At 39.5% G+C, this 18941-nt stretch overlaps 1 protein-coding gene across 1 annotated transcript in view; it reads left to right on the top strand.

Annotated features, from left to right (window-relative positions):
- The window catches only part of ERICH6 (glutamate rich 6), a 22473-nt gene extending 7870 nt beyond the window's left edge, over positions 1-14603 (top strand). Inside the window, exons 7-11 of the mRNA XM_023733903.1 lie at positions 1302-1435; positions 3947-4035; positions 6563-6718; positions 9895-10123; positions 13986-14603. Coding sequence (XP_023589671.1) covers positions 1302-1435; positions 3947-4035; positions 6563-6718; positions 9895-10123; positions 13986-14249 — 872 coding nt within the window. The 3' untranslated portion in view covers positions 14250-14603. The remainder of the gene's footprint in view (positions 1-1301; positions 1436-3946; positions 4036-6562; positions 6719-9894; positions 10124-13985) is intronic.
- Positions 14604-18941: the final 4338 nt, after the last annotated feature.

Genomic DNA, 18941 nt, shown 5'->3' on the forward strand with positions numbered 1-18941 from the left:
TATTAAAAAGCAAAGCTGTCATCTTGAAGACTAAGGTCACCTGACCCAAGCCATGGTGTTTTAATTGCCTCATACGAATGCAAAAGCTGGCCAATGAATACAGAAAACTGAAGAAGAATTGACACCTTTGAATTATGGCGTTGGTAAAGAATATTGAATATACATACCATGCACTGCCAAAAGAACAAACGAATCTGACTTGGGATAAGTACAGCCAGAATGCTCCTTAGAAGCAAAAATGGCGAAACTTTGTCTCACATACTTTGGACGTGTTATCAGGAGGGACAGTCCCTGGAGAAGGACATCATGCGTGGTAACGTAGACGGTCAGCGAAAAAGAGGAAGACCTTCAATGGGATGGATTGACACAGTGGTTGCAACAGTGGGCTCAAGCATAGCAACGACTGTGAGGATGGCGCAGGACCAGGCAGTGTTTCGTTCTGTTGTACGCAGGGTCGCTATGAGTCAGAACCAGCTTGATGACACCTAACAGCAAATACCATAAAACAGTTTGGAGCACTGGTGGCGCAGTGCTTAAGAGCTCAGCTACTACCACAAGGTCGGCAGATCGAGTCCACCAGCTGCTCCTTGGAAACCCTATGGGGCAGTTCTACTCTGTCCTATAGGGTCACTGTGAGTCAGAATCGACTCGGTGGCAACTTTTTTTTTTTTTAAACAGAGCACTTTGCAGATAGCTGCAAAGAGCTTTCATTGTCTCTTGGTTTATTAAGCACATATAATACATTTATTTTCAAGCTTGGGTATGGAAAATCTTCAAAAATAAATCAGATTCCTTTCTCCATATATTTGTACAGTCAGTTGGCTGGCCATAAAATTATAGTATAGGAACACTGAATCAGAAGTCTAGATTCACGTCCTTGATCCTCTCCTTAAACACTGTCGGACTTTGCGTAATTTATCTTTCTGAGTATCAGTCTCTTCCCCTCCCACCCTGAGCTGCTGAAAAGATATTTAAGGCAGATATATTTTTGTTTATTGTTTGTTTGTGACTAAATCCCTAATACAGATTTCCTTGATATTCCAGTGTTTCATGCCAAAATTAAAGGCCAGAAAATTCCACTTAATGAAAATCTTCGTTTTTCTTTTTATCAAATGATGTCCTTACTTTTTAACAAAAGAAGATCCTCATTTTAATTTAATGAAGGTTTTCGTTTTTCTTCCTTTAAAATAAGTACCTGATGAATTAGTGCATTTGCAATGAGTTTGAAATTTAATTTTAGAAGCGAGGCTTTGGAAAACAGAAATCATAAATGTACTTTCATGTGATTCTCTTCCCATTAGAGTCAAGGCGCTTAAAAACAATTTCTTATCAACTCTCCGTGGATATTCCAGAAAAGAAGCTATCTGAAAAGAGTATGTTTGATTTTCAAGCAGAAACCATTATCTGTTGTGATTCTAGGATAGCGTGTGGAAAGGTAATTAGCTTGTAATTTTTCTAACTTGGCCTTTCAATTTCTACTAGACTTTATAACAGTGTTGTTTATAAATGGTTTATGGAGGACCATTTTGTTTAAAAGGAGCCCTGGTGACTCAGTGGTTAAGCTCTTGGCTGCTAACCAAAAGTCAGCGGTTTGAACCCAGCGCAGCTGTTCCACAGGAGAAAGATGTGGCAGTCTGCTTCCGGAAAGATTACAGCCTAGGAAGCCCTATGGGCAGTTCTCCTCTGTCCTGTAGGGTCACTATGAGTAGAAATTAACTCGACAGCAATGAGTTTTGGGGACTTTGCTTAAAACTTTTTTACTTTAAAATGTGATAATTGCACATTAAGGAACATTTGGATCACGGATAAAACTACCAAGAAGGGGAGAAAATCACTAAAAGTCCCTAAAAGTCCCAACCACTCCCCCAAAAAACACTATTAATATTTTAACATGTTTACACCTGTACTGCTCAATATGGTAACAACTACCACATGTGGCTCTTTAAATGAAAATTAATAGTAAATAAAATTTAAAGTTCAGTTCCTCAGTAACACGAGTCACATTTCAAATGCTAAATAGCTACATGGGACTAGAGGCTATCATATTGGACCGTGCAGATAGAGAACATTTTCATTGTTGCAGAAAGTGCTATGAGACAGCACTGTTCTAGACTTTATTCTATGCATAGTTTTTGTCAACATACTTGTAATTGTATCATATATGATCTTCTTTTTTATTTAGTTGTAACAAAATATTTTCCATGATATCACAGTTTACATTAACGAACGTTTTAATAGCTATGTTCCACCACCCGTCTGTCTGTCTATCATACTGTGGTGGGTTGCATGTTGCTATGATACTGGAAGCCATGCCACCAGTATTTCAAATATGGGTAGGGTCACCTGTGGTGGATAGGTTTCAACAGACCTCTCCAGACTAAGACAGACTAGGGAAAAAGGGCTGGTGATCTCCTTCCAAAAATTAGCCAAAGATTAAAAACCCAAAAGATGAGAGTTAAAAAAGCACATTAGATCCAACTAGAGAGCAAACTAGTGACCTGGATGATAGATCTAAAAGTATTAAAATGCATCATAGGCACTTCACACCCACTAGGATGGCTATTATTTGAAAAACAGAAAATAACAAGTGTTGGTGAAGATGTGGAGAAACTGGAACGCTCGTGCGTTGCTGGTGGGAATGTAAAACAATGCAATTACTGTAGAAAACAGTTTGGGCATTCCTCAACAAACACAGAATTGTCATATGACTTGGATATATGCCACTCCTAGTTATATACCCAGAGCCCTAGTGGTGCAGTGGTTTAGAGCTCCTAACCAAAAGGTCGGCCATTTGAATTCACCAGCCGCTTCTTGGAAACCCTATAGGGCAGTTCTGCTCTGTCCTATAGGGTCGCTATGAGTCGGAACCAATTCAACGGCACATAACAAAAACAACAGTTATATCCAAAGGAATTGAAATCGAACCCAGTGTACACTGCAGCATGATTCACAGTAGCCTAAGGGTAGAAACAAGCCAAGTACTCCTCCACAGATGAATGGATAAGCAAAGTGTGGTAAATACATACAATGGATTATTATTAATTCATGAAGAGAAATGAAGTTCTTGATCTATGGGTGAAACTTGAAAACATTATGCTAGGGTGGTAAGTCAGTAGGGTAGTTTTTAGACTTGCTGAATTAAAGTCGCCTGCTGAAATCTCCAAGGTGGTCAGGAAAATAACAGAAGCAGAGCTTATAACTTCCAAAGCAGTAGGAGTGAAAAAAGAAATGATTTCAATACCCCCAGAAAGACAAGAAATTATATTTTTAAAACATATATTAATAATATGTGATGAATTAAACATAAATATGAATTCGTTTCCCTATTGAGTATTACATACAAAATAGTTAAACTTGAAGATAAATGAGGAAGAACTCCCTGTGTCTTTCTTCACCTTCCTACCCTTGTCAGTGTTTTGATCAAATGAGCTTCAAGAGCAGCCTTGAAGAGACACCACTTGCTGCAGCTTATCCTGAAGTCTTGTTTTGGTTTTTTTAAGTCAGATTTATTGAAGTATAATTTACATGCAGTAAAATTCACCCTTTTAGGTGTATAGTTCTATGAGTTTTACCAGATGTAAACAGTTGTGTGACCACCATTAAAATCAGGATATAGGATGTTTCCATTGTGCTGGGGTTGGTTTTTATCTCTTTTGTTTTGTTTAGTAATATGTGTATAAGGTTAAAAAAAAAAAAAAAACTTCAAACGGAATATAATGTCATATTTCACAGAAATGTTGTATCAAGTTATCCTGCAGGGGTCGAGGTTGGTTTTTCATGATTCCTAAGGATTGCTCCCTGACTCTGAAGCGTGGCCAAATTTTAAATTAAGACATGGTTTGTATCACTGTCTAGCAACCAAATGATGTCCATTGCTGTCATATTTAATATTTTGTGTCTGAAGCCATTAACAAGTAAGTGTCCTTCTGCTTCCTGTGGTGTGTAGACTCTCATGGAGGACGAACTCTTAGAGAAGAACTACAAACACGGGAACAAGTTTCTGACTTCATTTCCAGATGGGACAACACAAATATTGTATCCTTGCTTTCAGCAGGTTATTTTTATTAGCTTTATTTCTTCAAAAAAAGAAGGGTAAAGAAAGAATACAGAAAAATATAAAGAAAAAAGAAAAAAAACCACTACCCCAAAATCCCACTACCCAGAGAAAAATCTGTTCACATCTTTTTATGTCTATCTTCCCTTACTTTTTTCTATGTCTGCGAGCCTATATGGGAAACCCTGGCGGCGCAGTGGTTAAGAGCTACGGCTCCTGACCAAAAAGTCGGCAGTTGGAATCCACCAGGTGCTTCTTGGAAACCCTGTGGGGCAGTTCTGCTGTGTCCCATAGGGTAGCTGGGAGTCAGAACTGACTTGATGGCAGCAGGTTTTTTGTGAGCCTATACAGAGATAGGGCTTTGAAAAGCAGTTCTTCAACTATTTATGCATATTTTGCCCTCTTCACATAATAATATTATGCAATAAAGATGTTATAAGTATATAATATGCAGTAAATACAGAGAGATACACCACTGTTTTTATAACCACATAGTATTTCATTAGTTAACCTGTCGCCTATTGCTGAACACAGGTGGTTTCATTTTCTTTGTTTTTGCTCTTAGACACAAGAGCTACATGAACAGCTTTGAGCATACTTTGCCGCATACTTATCACTTGTTTCCTCGAATTAAATACCTCGAGGTAGACATTCTGGGTAAGAAATTATGGATATTTTAAAGTTTTGATAAGATTTCTGCCCCCCAGAAAATTTGTGCCAGTTTACACATCCATGAGCAACATGGTGGAGCCCTAGTGGCCCAGTGGCCAAGAGATCGATCAGCAGTTCGCATCCACCAGCTGCTCCTTGGAAACCTTATGGGGCTGTTCTCCTCAGTCCTGTAGGGTCGCTATGAGTCAGAATCTACTAGACGGCAACAGGTTTACGGGAGCAACATGGTATTTCAGCTGATTTTTAATACAAAAATTTGACGTGCATTTTATGGAACACTAAGGTATCGATCCTTTGAACTTCTGTCTGACGTACAGGCCAGGAGGGATCTCGAGATAAGGGCCTTTCAACGGATCGAGGAAGGTGAAAACGTTCATCTGAAATGAGGAGGGCTTTTTGTTGGACCGAGGGCCTCTCTTTGTAGAAGAAAATAATTTTTATTCATAATGTCCTCAATGTTTAGTTAAGCTCAAATAATAAACCAAAAAAAAAAAAAAAAGACTTCCGTGGCATTGGAAATGGAATGACATTTTAGTTCCCTAGAGCCTATGAGAAAGCATGTAGGTTATGTTTTAATTATATCAGTAAAGTTTAAATAACTTACCCAACTTTTATTATTAGTTATTTTTTCATCCCTGGCTTTAATTTTTCTTAACTTTCTTGAAGGCTGTGCCAGATTTTCAAAATGATTCAGAATCCGTCTGTGTTTACATCATCTCTGGACTTCTGACCAGCTTAGCTATCGACTGAGTGTTAACCGTTACTGAATTAGCTTCAGTATTTTTTTTTTTTGACGCTATTGCAAATGGAATTTTCTTAATTTCATTTTCAGAATGTTCATTGCCAGTGTATATAAATACAGCTTATTTTATATATTGATCTTATATCTTGCAACTATCCTACAACTGAAGGAGCCCTGATGTGGCAGTGGTTAAAGCACTTGGCTGCTCACCAAAAGGGCTGCAGTGAGCTCCATGGGAGAAACACATGGCAGTCTGCTTCTGTAAAGATTTACAGCCTTGGCAACGCTATGGGGTAGTTCTACTCTGTCGTATAGGGTTGCTATGAGTCGGAATCGACTCAACGACAGTGAGTTTGATTTTCAGTTGGTATCCTGCAACTTTGCTGAATTATATTATTCTAAGATATTGTCTTGTGGATTCCTTAGAATTTTCTATATACACAGGAGCATGTCATCTGCAAATAGATTTTTACTTCTTCCAGTATGGATGCCTTTAATTTTTTTCCTTGCTAACACTGCCCTGACTAGGACTTCCAGTGCGATGATGAATAGAAGTCGTGAGAGTGGACCCCTTTATGTAGTTCCTGACTTTAGGGGGAAAGCATCCAGTCTCCCACTATTAAATATGATGTCAGCTGTGGGTTTTTCATAGATGCTGTTTGTCAGGTGGAAGAAGTTCCCTTCTATTTCTACTTTGTTAAGTGTTTTTATCATGAAAAGGTGGTGGATTTTGTCAAATGCCTTTTCTGCATCTGTTGAAATGATCCTGTGATTTTTGTCCTTCATCCTGTCGGTATGGTATATCACATTGATTCATATTCAGACGTTAAACGGAGCTTGCAGGTTTAACTTGGTCATGGTGTAGAAACCTTTTTATATATTGCTAGATTCAGTTTGCTAGTATTTTGTTGAGGATTTTTGTGTCTCATAAATACATTTCGATTCACGTAAAGGCATTTAAAATCTTTTTGTAATAATAATATCTCCCATTTTCAGAATGCTTTATAGTTTCAGTGGGCTTTCTCATAAATTGAATTTATTCCCAAATAGTCAAGGCCCATTAGAACAACTCAAATGACCTTATCCGATCTCAGCTACCCATCTGGAAACCTAGCCATCATCCGAGTGCCCAACAAGATAAATGGCTTCACCTGTATAATCCAAGAAGACATGCCCGCTAACCCTGCGATCCTGGCGCTGCTGGATTCCTCTGGCAGAAGTTCCTGCTATCACCCCAATGGAAATGTCTGGTAGGCTTCTGGGTTCCTGCTGCTGCCATTTTGTTTTGTGGAATTTTATTTTTCCTTTTAAATGGTAAAAATGGCTTTAAGGAGATTTTAGTTAATAGTCTTTAGATAGTAATGCTAAACTCAAGGAAATTTTTTATTTATACCATCCCAGTCAACTATACAAAACAAAGCTAATCATATTCTTTCTATAAATATATGAACTACACAAGTGTGATATAGGAAAAAAGAAACCTCTAAATAAATTATATTGTCATCCTATGGATTTGGGATATGAACCAATACCAAACCAAAACCAAACCCGTTACCATCAAGTCGATTCTGACTCAGTGACCCTATAGGACAGAGTAGATCTGCCCCATGTGATTTCCAGGGAGCAGCTGGTGGATCTGAACTGCTGACCTTCTGGTTAGCAGCCGAGCTCTTAACCACTGTGCAACCGGGGCTCCAACCCATGCAGTTTCTCATTATTACAGCCTGTGCCCTAATAATGTTATACTGCCTTATCTATAGGAATAATTTGCCAATGGACAGCTGTTACAGCATATTGTTTTTTATTATTTAAGATATATTCCTAACTAGTAAGATTCCTGTAGCCAAAACCAACAACAACATACAAACAAAATCTATAAAATAATTAAGATCCTGATCCCATCTGATCTGCTAAATACATACTCTATGACTTCATATTATTTTGTTTAGCCTGACAAAATGAAGTTTGAGTCCTAACTTCACACATGATTGAAAGTTGTCAAGCTCTTCAGAAAGAGATGCTCTCTCCCTTTAAGACATTTATGGGTATAACAATCTCATCTTGAGAAACTCTGTCAATAGTTGACAAACTGGACAAACTTTGGACCCTGCCAGACTTGACAGAGTTGGGACTCAGTGAGCCATTTGTGTTTTTAGTCCAAAGCAGTAGGCTTCTTAGTCAATCCATCACCACCAGGTATTTTGGAAAATTTCTATTCAATCTTGAGGGCTCAGTAGCAATTCTAGATTATATTTGCTCACACAGGGTCACGTGTGGTCGCCATGAGTCAGAATCGACTCTAGGGCAGCTAACAACAACATTGTATTTGGTGGAGCAGTATACTGTCACTAGATATTGATTGGTTTCTAGGACATTTCCCTCCCTTATCAAGTCCCCTACCCACCAGCCAATTGAACTCCTAGGCACTCTGACATGACCTCCTTGACACTCTTATAGCACCTTCTATGTACTTTTCATATAGCAAGTCCATCTTCACTGTTGGACTAAGTTCTTGAGGGCACCTCCTGAATCTTCACCACTACATTGCAGTGTACATAGTATAGACTCACAGAATGTTTATTACATACAGGTAGTCCCCAACTTACGTCGTATCTGAGTTACGACGAACTGCACTTAGAACCATCCATTTCTGGTTTTTTTTTTTTTTGGACATCTTATCATTAGTAATATGTACTATATACAATATTGCAGCATGTAATTTGCTGATGGTATCATTCTCATGCCAACTTCCAAAGACAAATAAATATTAGATTTATAAAAATACTGATAATAATAGGAAATTATACTGAAACCTTAAAAAAAAATGAGGTATTCGACTTACTTCAGAACCTATTTTCGACAGTCGTTGGAATGTAACCCCATCATAAGTCAGGCACCACCCGTAAACAAATGACTGACTTATCTAGATAATTTTAGCTTAATATTATTTGCACCTACATTTCAGGATAAAACTAAATCTCCCCCACCCCAGATATAATAAGGTAATCACCTCAATTTCTCATTTGTGCTTTTGCTACTAGATTACTGCCATGAATCAATGTAGGCAAATGAGGTATTAGTTATCCTACCCCTGGAGGTCCTCATGGCCAGTTCGTCTAGTTTATCTAATTTGTTGGTTGGTTTTAGTTTTATTGTGGTTATATATATATAAAATTTGTCATTTTACCATTTTTAAGTTTGCAATTAGTGACATTGCTTATATTAATTATTATATTCACCATGTTGTGCAACCATTCATCTAGTTTTTAAAACATATTTCATTATCAAATTAAGCCAACATTCTGAGTACCCAAGATCTGTACATTTTCTCCCTGTCCAAGGAGGGAGGGTGGTGCAAGTTGGAAAAAGGTGAGAGAGTATGAGAAGGAGGTAATTGAGGAGAATGGCTGTCATTCACTCCACCAGATCACAGGCTGTGCAGGGCTAAATTGGTGTGCAATGTAGTGAAATGGGGCATTAGCCACATTAAGAGATTGGAGAGGCCCAGCTGGGCTAAGCTCCACATTCTGCTCGGATTGGAAGCTCTACCCCCAGCAGTGATCTCACCCCGCACACACCCAGCACTGCTGAGGGGCCTCCAAGAAGGATGCCTGGCTCCCAGTCTGAGGGTGCTGTTAGAAAATAGCCCCCCTTGTATCGAGGCCTCTTCTGCCTTCTTCAGAATTTACACCCACCAGCTCCTTGGAAACCCTATGGGGCAGCTCTACTCTGTCCCATAGGGTCGCTGTGAGTCAGAATCCACTCGACAGCAACGGGTTTGGTTTGGTTTTTGATTGGTCTTCACCTTAAGGTTCCTGGGTGGCTCAAATGATTTGCCTTCGGCTCCTAACCAGAAGGTTGGCAATTCGAACCCACTCAGCAACACTGTGGAAGAAAGGTCTGGCGACCTACTTCCGTAAAGATTACAGCCAAAAAACCCTTATGGAGCAGTTCTACTCTGTAACACACGGGGCCACCATGAGTCGGAATCGACGCAACGGCAACGAGTATGGCTATTTTTGGGGTGGCGTGGTCTTCATTTAAGCAGTGGTTTTCTCTCCTCTTTCAGTATTTTAAGATGGCAGGCTTAGTCTACTCTCCTGTATCTCTTTTTTTAAGACTAAATCTTCCCTGCCCCCTCTTCATCTTTCTCACACATGATTTTCCAGATCCTGTCACTATCCTGGTTCCATCCTTTGGACCCATTTTGATTTATCCGTGCAGTCTCTAACTGAACTCCATACTTCAAATTAATATGGAATTCAGTCATAACATTATCACTCCTAAGATTACCTGAGGTTCCCCACCGCTCATGTGCCATTGGCTAGCATAAATTGATGCTCCACCTGGGTAGCCAGTGACAGGCTAATTCCAGGGCTGAAATGTAGTGTTACTATTTATGACTTTCCATTTCCTTCCTGCCCAGGGTATGCATCAATATCTTGGGAGGTCAGTATTCAGATCAAGCAGGCAACAGAGTCAGGGCTTGGAATTGGTCAAGTTCTGTCGCTTCCATGCCCTTCGTTTCATTCAAACCGGTCTTTTTGGCTTTGAACCATTACATTGGAGTTCGCATTTTAGAACAAGACAAAATTTCAATCACTTTTCTAGCAATGGGCCAACAGGCAAGAATCAGCGTCGGAACCAAAGTGAAGGTAGGTACATTTTTTTAAAATAGCTTAAAGCATTTAGAATAATCCGAGCACCGCAACTTTTCGTTGGTGTTATTACTGATAATTATACTTGTGCACACTCCACTATCCACTGAACATTCTGGAATTCAGTGGAAAAATGCATAGATGGACCTCATCCATCTCTTGTTTGAATTATTTCAGTGGTCTGCAAATGACTCTCCCTATTTCTGCTCTTCCCAAGCCCAGAAGCAGTCTATTCTAACACAATAGCTGGATTGATACTTTTAAAACCCACATCTGGTCAAAACTATCCAGTCACTTCTCATCGTATTCTGAGTGAAAGCCTCTAAAAGGCCTGCAATGCCACACATGGTCTGGACCTCCTTCTTTTAATAGTCTCCCTTTATTACTCTTTCCTCTCTCACTGTGTTGTCCACATGGCCTCTTAGGTGTTCCTGGAAAATACCAGGCATCTTCCTGCCACAAGCCCTTTACACTTGCTATTCCTTCCGCCTAAAACGCTCCTCCCCCATTTAGCACATGGCTGCTCCCTCACCTCCTTCAGGCTTCTGCTCAGAGGGTGCTTTCCTCACCATCCTGTCCAACAGTAACATCCGACTCCCACCTCCACCCTGCTACTCTGAGTGCCTCTTTGGCCATATATGACAAGTTATAAAATGTAGTACTCTTATTTTCTTTCCATTCTAAATGGCTCATGGCTTCCATTTTTAATTCTGCATCTCTGGAGTTACTTTTAATGTTCTCAAATGTAAAAAAAAAAAAAATGTTTTTACTATCCTTTTCTTGTTAATACCTAAATGATCAGAGAATATAGCCTTTGTTTCTTCCTGCTATCTGGAATATATAGATCTCTTTGTGGTTAATTACCAATTTTTGAGTGTTCCAGGGATATTTGACCAAAAAAAAAAAAAAAAAAAAGTCATCACAAAATTCTATATAATTGTTCTAGTCACACCTCCTTCTGTAGGCTTTTGTCTTTATATCATTGGTTTATTTCTGAGAAATGTATGCAAGTCTCCCAATATGATCATGGATTCATCCATTTTTCCTAGTATTTCTGTCAGTTTTTGCTTTATATATTTTGTAGCTCTGTCGTTAGGAAATGAAAGATGTTAACTCTCTTCCTGGTGTAGTTTTCCCTGGGCCAGCTCAGTCTTCCACCTCACTTGCTCTTCATCTGTGCCCACTATGTGATTCTGTGTATCAGGGAGAGTTTTTGCTTTTATTTTGATAATAAAAAATGTAATAGTATCAATATGTGTTATCTCGAATTTCACTTTTCATGACCTTGCCTTAAATGCTGTTCCGTCTGATGTTAAATTGCTACACCTGCTTTCTTTTTGTTAGTATTTGCTTGGTACATATTTTTCCCATACTTTGATTTTCAAGCTTTCTCTGTAGTTCTGAGTTAGATGTGTGTCTTAATTATCTAGTGCTGCTATAACAGAAATACCACAATTGGGTGGCTTTAACAAACAGAAATTTATTCTCTCACAGTTCAGGAGGCTAAAAGTCTGAATTCAGGGCGCCGGCTCTAGGGGAAGGCTTTCTGTCTCCGTTGGCTCTAGGGGAAGGTCCTTGTCTCCTTTAAGCTTCTTTTTCTTGGTGCCTTGGAGAGCTCACGTGGCGTGGCATCTATCTTCCCCCGTCTGTGCTTGCTTGTTTCCTTGCTTGCTCAACTGCTCTTTTTATATCTCAAGAGAGATTGACTTCAGACATACCCTATACTATTACTGCCTCATTAACATAACAAAGAAACCCCATTCCCAAATGGAATTATAACCACAGGTATAGGCGTTAGAATTTATAATATATATTTTGGGGGGACACAATTCAATCCATAACAGTGTACCTCTGGCAAACAGCATATAGCTAGCTTTTGTTTTTTAAAGCAAAAAGAAAGTTTTATTCGGCAGATATTCAAAAGGGCAGAAGTGGGAAGCGGACAAGCATGCTGCCAGAACCGTGTCTGCCGAGTCCAAAGAATATCACAGAACAGGCAAGAATCGGAAAACGCACAAGCGTGCTGCCACAGCCATGTCTGTCTGAGTCCCCACACTCTGTCTTTCAATACATTACACTTATGATTTAATGTTACTCTAAAGTTGTTAACATAAACTTTTTTTTTGCTGTATGCATAGAATTAACTTCCAAGTCCTCTAATTTTTTCTTTCTTTCTTCCTTTTTTTAACAATATTCTCTCAAATCCCTGACAGAATATTAATTACATACATTCTAAATTGTTCCTCTGTCTATTAATTCTGTTTCCTTGAGTACTAGTTCCCCTGATAGTAAGTCTAGTACCTCTCTTTCATGATGACAACTTTCCTCAAATGTGTGGCGATTCTCAGCTGCGTATTCATTTTTGTATGTGCTAATTCCTGTTCTCCTGCATGTTCTGCTCACACTTGCGGAGAAGAAGCGGTGTGTGCTGTTAAGGGTAGAAGACTGGCTCAGCGCCACACTTGCAGCCTCAGCCGGGAAGGGGGAAAGAACTGTTTCCCAATTGCTTCTCCTGCAGTTTCCGGTTAGCTGAATATTTACGTCCCGGCCCCCTCCTCCTTCTCATTTCTGTTGACTTTGATTGTGTGTGTTTTGGGTTAGGGGTTTCATCTGGTCATTTAGTTCTCCATGGATATGGACCCATCTGCTCTGTGATTTTCAGGAATTCCTAAAAATTATTTCTGTTGATGAAAACCTGTCTCATTTTCTACAACCATTATTGATTTAATCTCTTAAAAAGTTTTCTGTCATCTTATGAGATTTAGAGATCAAAGCGTTGTTAAGGATCTTGATCCATTCTTTGTTATTCATCCATCTCATCTTCCTTTCTTCCTTCCATCCTTGCTTCCTTTCTTTTGATGCGGAAGAAGAGGGGTGGGAACACACACAGAGATGCTGGACGGTCTTGTGTCTTTTGCAGGTAAGTGGTCAGTAGTTCCGCTTGCATTTAGCCTGCCCCACTGAGGCTAAATGGCCCCTCCTAGGCAGGCTCTAAGGAGCCCTGGTGCGCAGTGGTTAAAGCACTCAGCTGCTAAACAAAAGGTCAGCAGTTCAAACCCACCAGACACTCTGTGGCAGAAAGATGTGGCAGTCTGCTTCCGTGATTTACCGCCTCGGAAACCCTATGGGGCAGTTCTACTCTGTTCTGTAGGGTCTCTATGAGTCAGAATTGACTTGATGGCAGTGGGGTTTAGGATAGCTCTGAAGATGCAGGGCGTGGAAACACCTCAGGCAAGACTGTCCTGACAGACCCAGTCACCTTCCAGCAGCTGCAAGGAGGCTGCCTCAGCCTTGAATCACCAAAGACTGAGAAAGCGGGGAGGGCAGAGGCCTAGGAAGGTCAATTTGGAATGGCCTCCTGGAGGTAGGGGCGCACTTTAGGAGAAAGAAAGGGAGTTTGGGTCATTCTCCTTATTCTTGAAAACCCAGTTCAGGTGCTACCTTCTCTGGGGAACCACGACCCCTCGGTGACTTCCCCGCCTCCAGTCCAGCACTCACCACAAACCATTTGTTCATCTTTCTCCCAGGGAAGGGACTGTCCTCCCAGTTCCTCCCTGTCAGAATATGCCAGTTAAATTACTTAAATAAATTGTAGGCTTTCGAAGGTATCCAAATTCCATTTACCTTACTCAGCCTGGCCTGCTTTTAGTCTCTCAAGTCTCCACAGCCCTTCAGCTCATTCCTTATACAGGTTAAACTAATCGCACTGCCCTTGTCTGCAGTTAACTAGACTGGACCCTTCATAGGAGATTCATCTCCACAGTATTACCCCGCCTCAGGTCCTCCACCTCCCAGTTCTGCGGTCACCATCTCCACTACTGGACCCTCAGCTTTCCTTTTCTTTCTCTTTGCTGAAAAGCTACCAAACCCTGAGGAGATTCCAGTCCTCCGATACCTGAGTGGGGATGACCTTCTTCTGCTGGCCAGCTTAATAAAGATTCGACGCCTATTTCATAAACTAGAAGGATGTGTGAATTTTCCCTCAAGCCAAGTTTGGGGTAAACTAAAGCAACCCTCTTACCTTTCTTCACTGTCTCTAAAGCTAATTGCCCTCTGTCACAATTCCGGTATAAAGCAAGATACAATGGCAACAATAACAGGTATAATAAATGAGAAAATTTAACTAAGGGTGATGGTGCTTTCGTTTGTTTTTTGAGGGAGGTTTTTTTTGGTGGGGGAGGGTAGGAAGGTTTAAGAAAAGTGTACAAAATGCTTAGGAAATACCAAGAAACATGCCTTGTTATAAATTTAGAATTGAGAGCACATCCTCATTTGTCTTGGTGGGAAAACTAAACAACTTACTTACTGGACACCAGAGAATGAGCAAATCAGCAGAAGTGTCGGCATCAGTCTGGGTTCTAACGGAAATAAAGAAAGCAGGAAGGAATTAGATGTTTACCGAAACCGGAAACCTTTGGAAGGGCTGGGGAAGGGAAAGTCAGGGAAAATCCCTGCTGGCTTTCGGGAAATCAGAAAGTGAAGGAGTCTCAGGAAGGCAAGACGTCACCGCCAGTAATCTTAGAGGCCCACAGGACCAGCATGGGAGATTGGCAGGAGCTGTTCTGGAAATTGCCACAGCCTCACATCCTAGCGCAGAAATCGCAAGACACGGCCATCTGCCCAAACATCCACCCCCTCCTGCCAAAGATGAATGACAGCTTCTCATCCCTCCCACCTTTGAAACCGCAGGCCCGTGCCTCTAATAGGGAAATGTTAGCGGGTCCCGGCTGACAAAGGTTTATGAAAACTACATATTCCCCTGCCTCCAGTCCCTGTGTAAAGGGTGGGGGTTTGCGGGAGGGGGCTTCCGCACTGACAGCCCAGCACTGTATCCTCTGCTCAGTGCCAAGATTGCTTTAGGACACGTGACAGGGTACAAGGTTCACTTTAATAGAAAAGGACTTAAGAGTTGGATGTGGAGAACCCCAAAAGCAACCCTGGAGCCCGAACCTTCCCCAGACTTCTCAGTTCTCTGTTCTTTGGGAGAGAGAAAAACTTAGTTTCAGGGGTCATTCCTTACACCGAATTCCCAGTTTGGTGCAAATATGCCACTAGAGGGATTAAGTCATTCACAATTTACCGTGAATAACTTGCACCATTTTGTTTTTTTACTACTAGGAGCTAACTGACGAAGTGCAAAGAGGGAGTGAAGGGGAAAGAAGAGGAAGATTTGGGCAGCCCCGGGGAGACTGAGCGCTGGGCAGTAGGAAGTGACTGAGCTGGTGGGAGAAAGACCGCCTGGTTCCTGGTAGCAGTCTGTAGCCACCATGCTTTTGATGTGTTTAGTCAGCTTGCTTTTTTACAAACTTAACACTGAGGAGTCAATTTTATTATTTTTTCATTTCTACTCTTGCTAATCCCCATTACTATTTTTGTGAAAAAGAAATAGGTACCTAGACTTACATCTTAATCAGTGTTAAATGTCGCTCTCTCTTGCCTTTAGCCACTCTTCTTCATCTTCATTGATGAGTGATATTTACTTCCTATCAAATGAGATAAGAATATCAAATTATTTGAGCTAATATGTACAAGCAGAGTTCTAAAAGAGGAGCACATAATAGTACATCACAACAAAGCCTTAACTGATTCTAATTTGAAATCTGCTTTCATACATCATTCAAAACTATTTTTGGAGTGCTGAACCTACAGTGGACACTGAATACGGCCTTGATTAATTGGAGGTTGGCAAGATAATGGGACAAGATCCTTCACCATGTCGCTTCATTATTAATACCAGAATTTTAATTAGAGTTATCTGTATTCTAATCAGTAATAAACTACAACATGTGAAAAAGGGATTTATGTTGCTTCTATAAAAATTTATTAAAAATGAAAATGTTTCCAAGTGCAAAATACCAATATACATATTTTAGTGTCATAGTTCATATTTAGTGTCATATTTAAGGGACTGAGTTATTAATAAAAATTTCAATAATGATAAACCTTATTTTGAGGAATGAAGTATGCCATAGATTTTATTTTTTTATTGTGCCTTAGGCAAAGGTTTACAGAGCAAATTAGTTTCCCATTCAATAATTTATACACAAATTGTTCCGTGACATTGGTTGCAGTCCCCACAATGTGTCAGCACTCTCCCCGTTACTACTCTTGAGTTTCCCATTTCCATTCATGGTACCTCTCAGTGTCTTCCCTTGCCTTGGTCATGTTGTGCTGACTTCCCCCATATTGTGTATTGCCTTTCCCTTCACCAAAGTTAACATGTGTCTACTATCTAGTTAGTGATTTTTCCCTCTCCCCCTCTCGTCCCTTGTAACCATCAAAGAATGTTTCTTTCTGTGTGTAAACCTTTTCTTGACTTTTTATAATAGTGGTCTCATACAATATTTGTCCTTTTGTGAGTGACTTATTTCATTCAGCATAATATCATCTAGGTTCATCCATGTTGTGAGATGTTTCTCGGATTCATCATTAGTCTTTATCATTGCGTAGTATTCCATCGTGTATATATACCGCAGTTGTTTATCCATTCATCCGTTGATGGGCATTTTAGGTTGTTTCCATCTTTTTGCTATTGTGAACAATGCTGCAATGAACATGGGTGTGCATATGTCCATTCGTGTTATGGCTCTTACTTCTCTAGGATATATACCTAGGCGTGGGATTGCTGGATCATATGGTATTTCTATTTCTAGCTTTTTGAAGAAATGTGATATCATTTTCCATAGTGGTTGTACCATTTTACACTCTACCAGCAGTATATGAAAGTTTCAATCTCTCCACAACCTCACCAGCATTTGCTGTTTTCTGTTTTTTTGATCAGTGCCATTATTGCCAGGGTGAGATGGTATCCCATTGTAGTTTTGATTTGCATCTCTCTAACGGCTAATGATCACAAGATGTGCTTGTTAGCCACTTTAATGTCTTCTTTGGTGAAGTGTCTGTTCATATCTTTTGCCCATTTTTTAATTGGATTGTTTGTCTTTTTATTGTTGAAGTTTTCTATAAATTTTAGAGATTAGACCCTTGTCATATATGTTGTAGGCAAAAGTTTTTTCCTAGTGTAGGTTCTCTTTTTACTCTTTTGGTGAAGTCCTCTGATGAGCATAAGTGTTTAATTTTTAGGCCATCCCGGTTAACTAGTTTATCTTCTGCTGTTTGTGCATTGTTAGTTATATTTAGAATTCTGTTTATGCCATATATTAGGGCCCCTAACGTTGTCCTTATGTTTTCTTCCATGCTTTTTATAGTTTTAGGTTTTACATTTAGGTCTTTGATCCATTTTTAGTTAGTTTTTGTGTATGGTGTGAGGTATGGATCTTGTTTCATTGTTCTGCAAATGGATATCCAGTTTTGCCAGCAGCATTTGTTGAAGAGACAGTCTCTTCCCCATTTAGTGGACTTCAACCCTTTGTTGAAGATCAGCTGTCCACAGGTGGTTGGATTTACTTCTGGGTTCTTAGTTCTGTTCCATTGGTCTCTGTGTTTGTTACTTTACCAGTCCCAGGCTGTTTAGACTACCGTGGCTGTAGAGTAGTTTGTCATAGATTTTATATGTCAATATCTGCCTTTTCATGTGTGTGTTTTAGGTAATCTTAGGTTTGAATACTCCGTTAATTGGTGGGTTTTTCTCAGCCCCACAATATAAACCTCTTAAAAAAATAAAACACTTTAAATTTGTAGGTTTTCCCAGATGTAAATGTTGATGAAATTTTTGGTGTATTTAAAGTTTAACCAGTAGTACGAGCCCCTGGTACCCTTTCATTCCTGATGTCAGAATTTTGGCTTTTTATTTTACTTGTACATATTTTAGATTTTATCTGTGTTTCTGGATGGATAAAACAATTAACTTCTGAGAAAATATGCAAATATACATCAGTGTGACTGGAGGATAAAGGAAGCAAAACTTTCAAGGTAAATTTGATAGCATAGTGTTTGCTGCAGGGTTCCTCACAGCCGTGCAGGGATTGAGACATAAAAGCATAACTAGTTTATCAGCCTATGCAAATCTCCTGGGACATACCAGCAAAATATTTTAGACTTCATTTTGTTGATAGTTCTCTGGTAATAAAAGTAATACAAACACATAGTAGAAAATTTGAAGATTAAATAAAAGTATAAAGATTTTTAAAATCATTCATAATCCCACCACATCGTTGATAATGTGCCGTATTTCTTTCCTGTCCTTTTTCTGTTTGTGTGTGGGTGTGTTACTGAAGAAAAAATTTTTTTCAAACAGGAGAATTAATCAAAATACTTATTAGAAAGAAGGAACTATTTATATTCATTGCAAGTAAAAATTTTGAAACATAAGAAGAAAATGGAATTTCTACTCCCAAAAGAAAGTTGTAGAAAATTAAACACCATTCTAAAACCCAAAAACCTGTTGCCATCGAGTCAATTCTGATTCATAGTGACCCTGTAAGACAGAGTAGAACTGCCCCATAGGGTTTCCACCGCTGTAATCTTTATGGAATTTCTCCTGCAGAGTGGCTGGTGGGCTCCAACCGCTGACCTTTCAGTTAGAAGCTGAACACTTTAACCACTGTGCCACCAGGGCTCCTTAAACACCATTATAGAGTTGCAAAATAAGCCAAATAAATTAAATGCACATTATTTGTTAGTAAACTGGAAACAAATATCTTGTAAAACTGCTACGATTTTCATTTTCAATAGTAAATTTACTACCAGTTTATAAGAAAATAAATGAGTTAATGAATAAATAAAGCAAAACTTTTTTTTGTTGTTGTTGTTGTTGTTGTTGTTGTTGTTTTAATATTTTATTGTACTTCAGGTGAAGGCTTACAGAACAGATAGTTTCTCATGTAACAGTAACACACATGCTGTTTTATGACAT

This window comes from Trichechus manatus, unplaced genomic scaffold (assembly GCF_000243295.1).
Source record: "Trichechus manatus latirostris isolate Lorelei unplaced genomic scaffold, TriManLat1.0 scaffold00062, whole genome shotgun sequence".
Classification (NCBI taxonomy): Eukaryota; Metazoa; Chordata; class Mammalia; order Sirenia; family Trichechidae; genus Trichechus; species Trichechus manatus.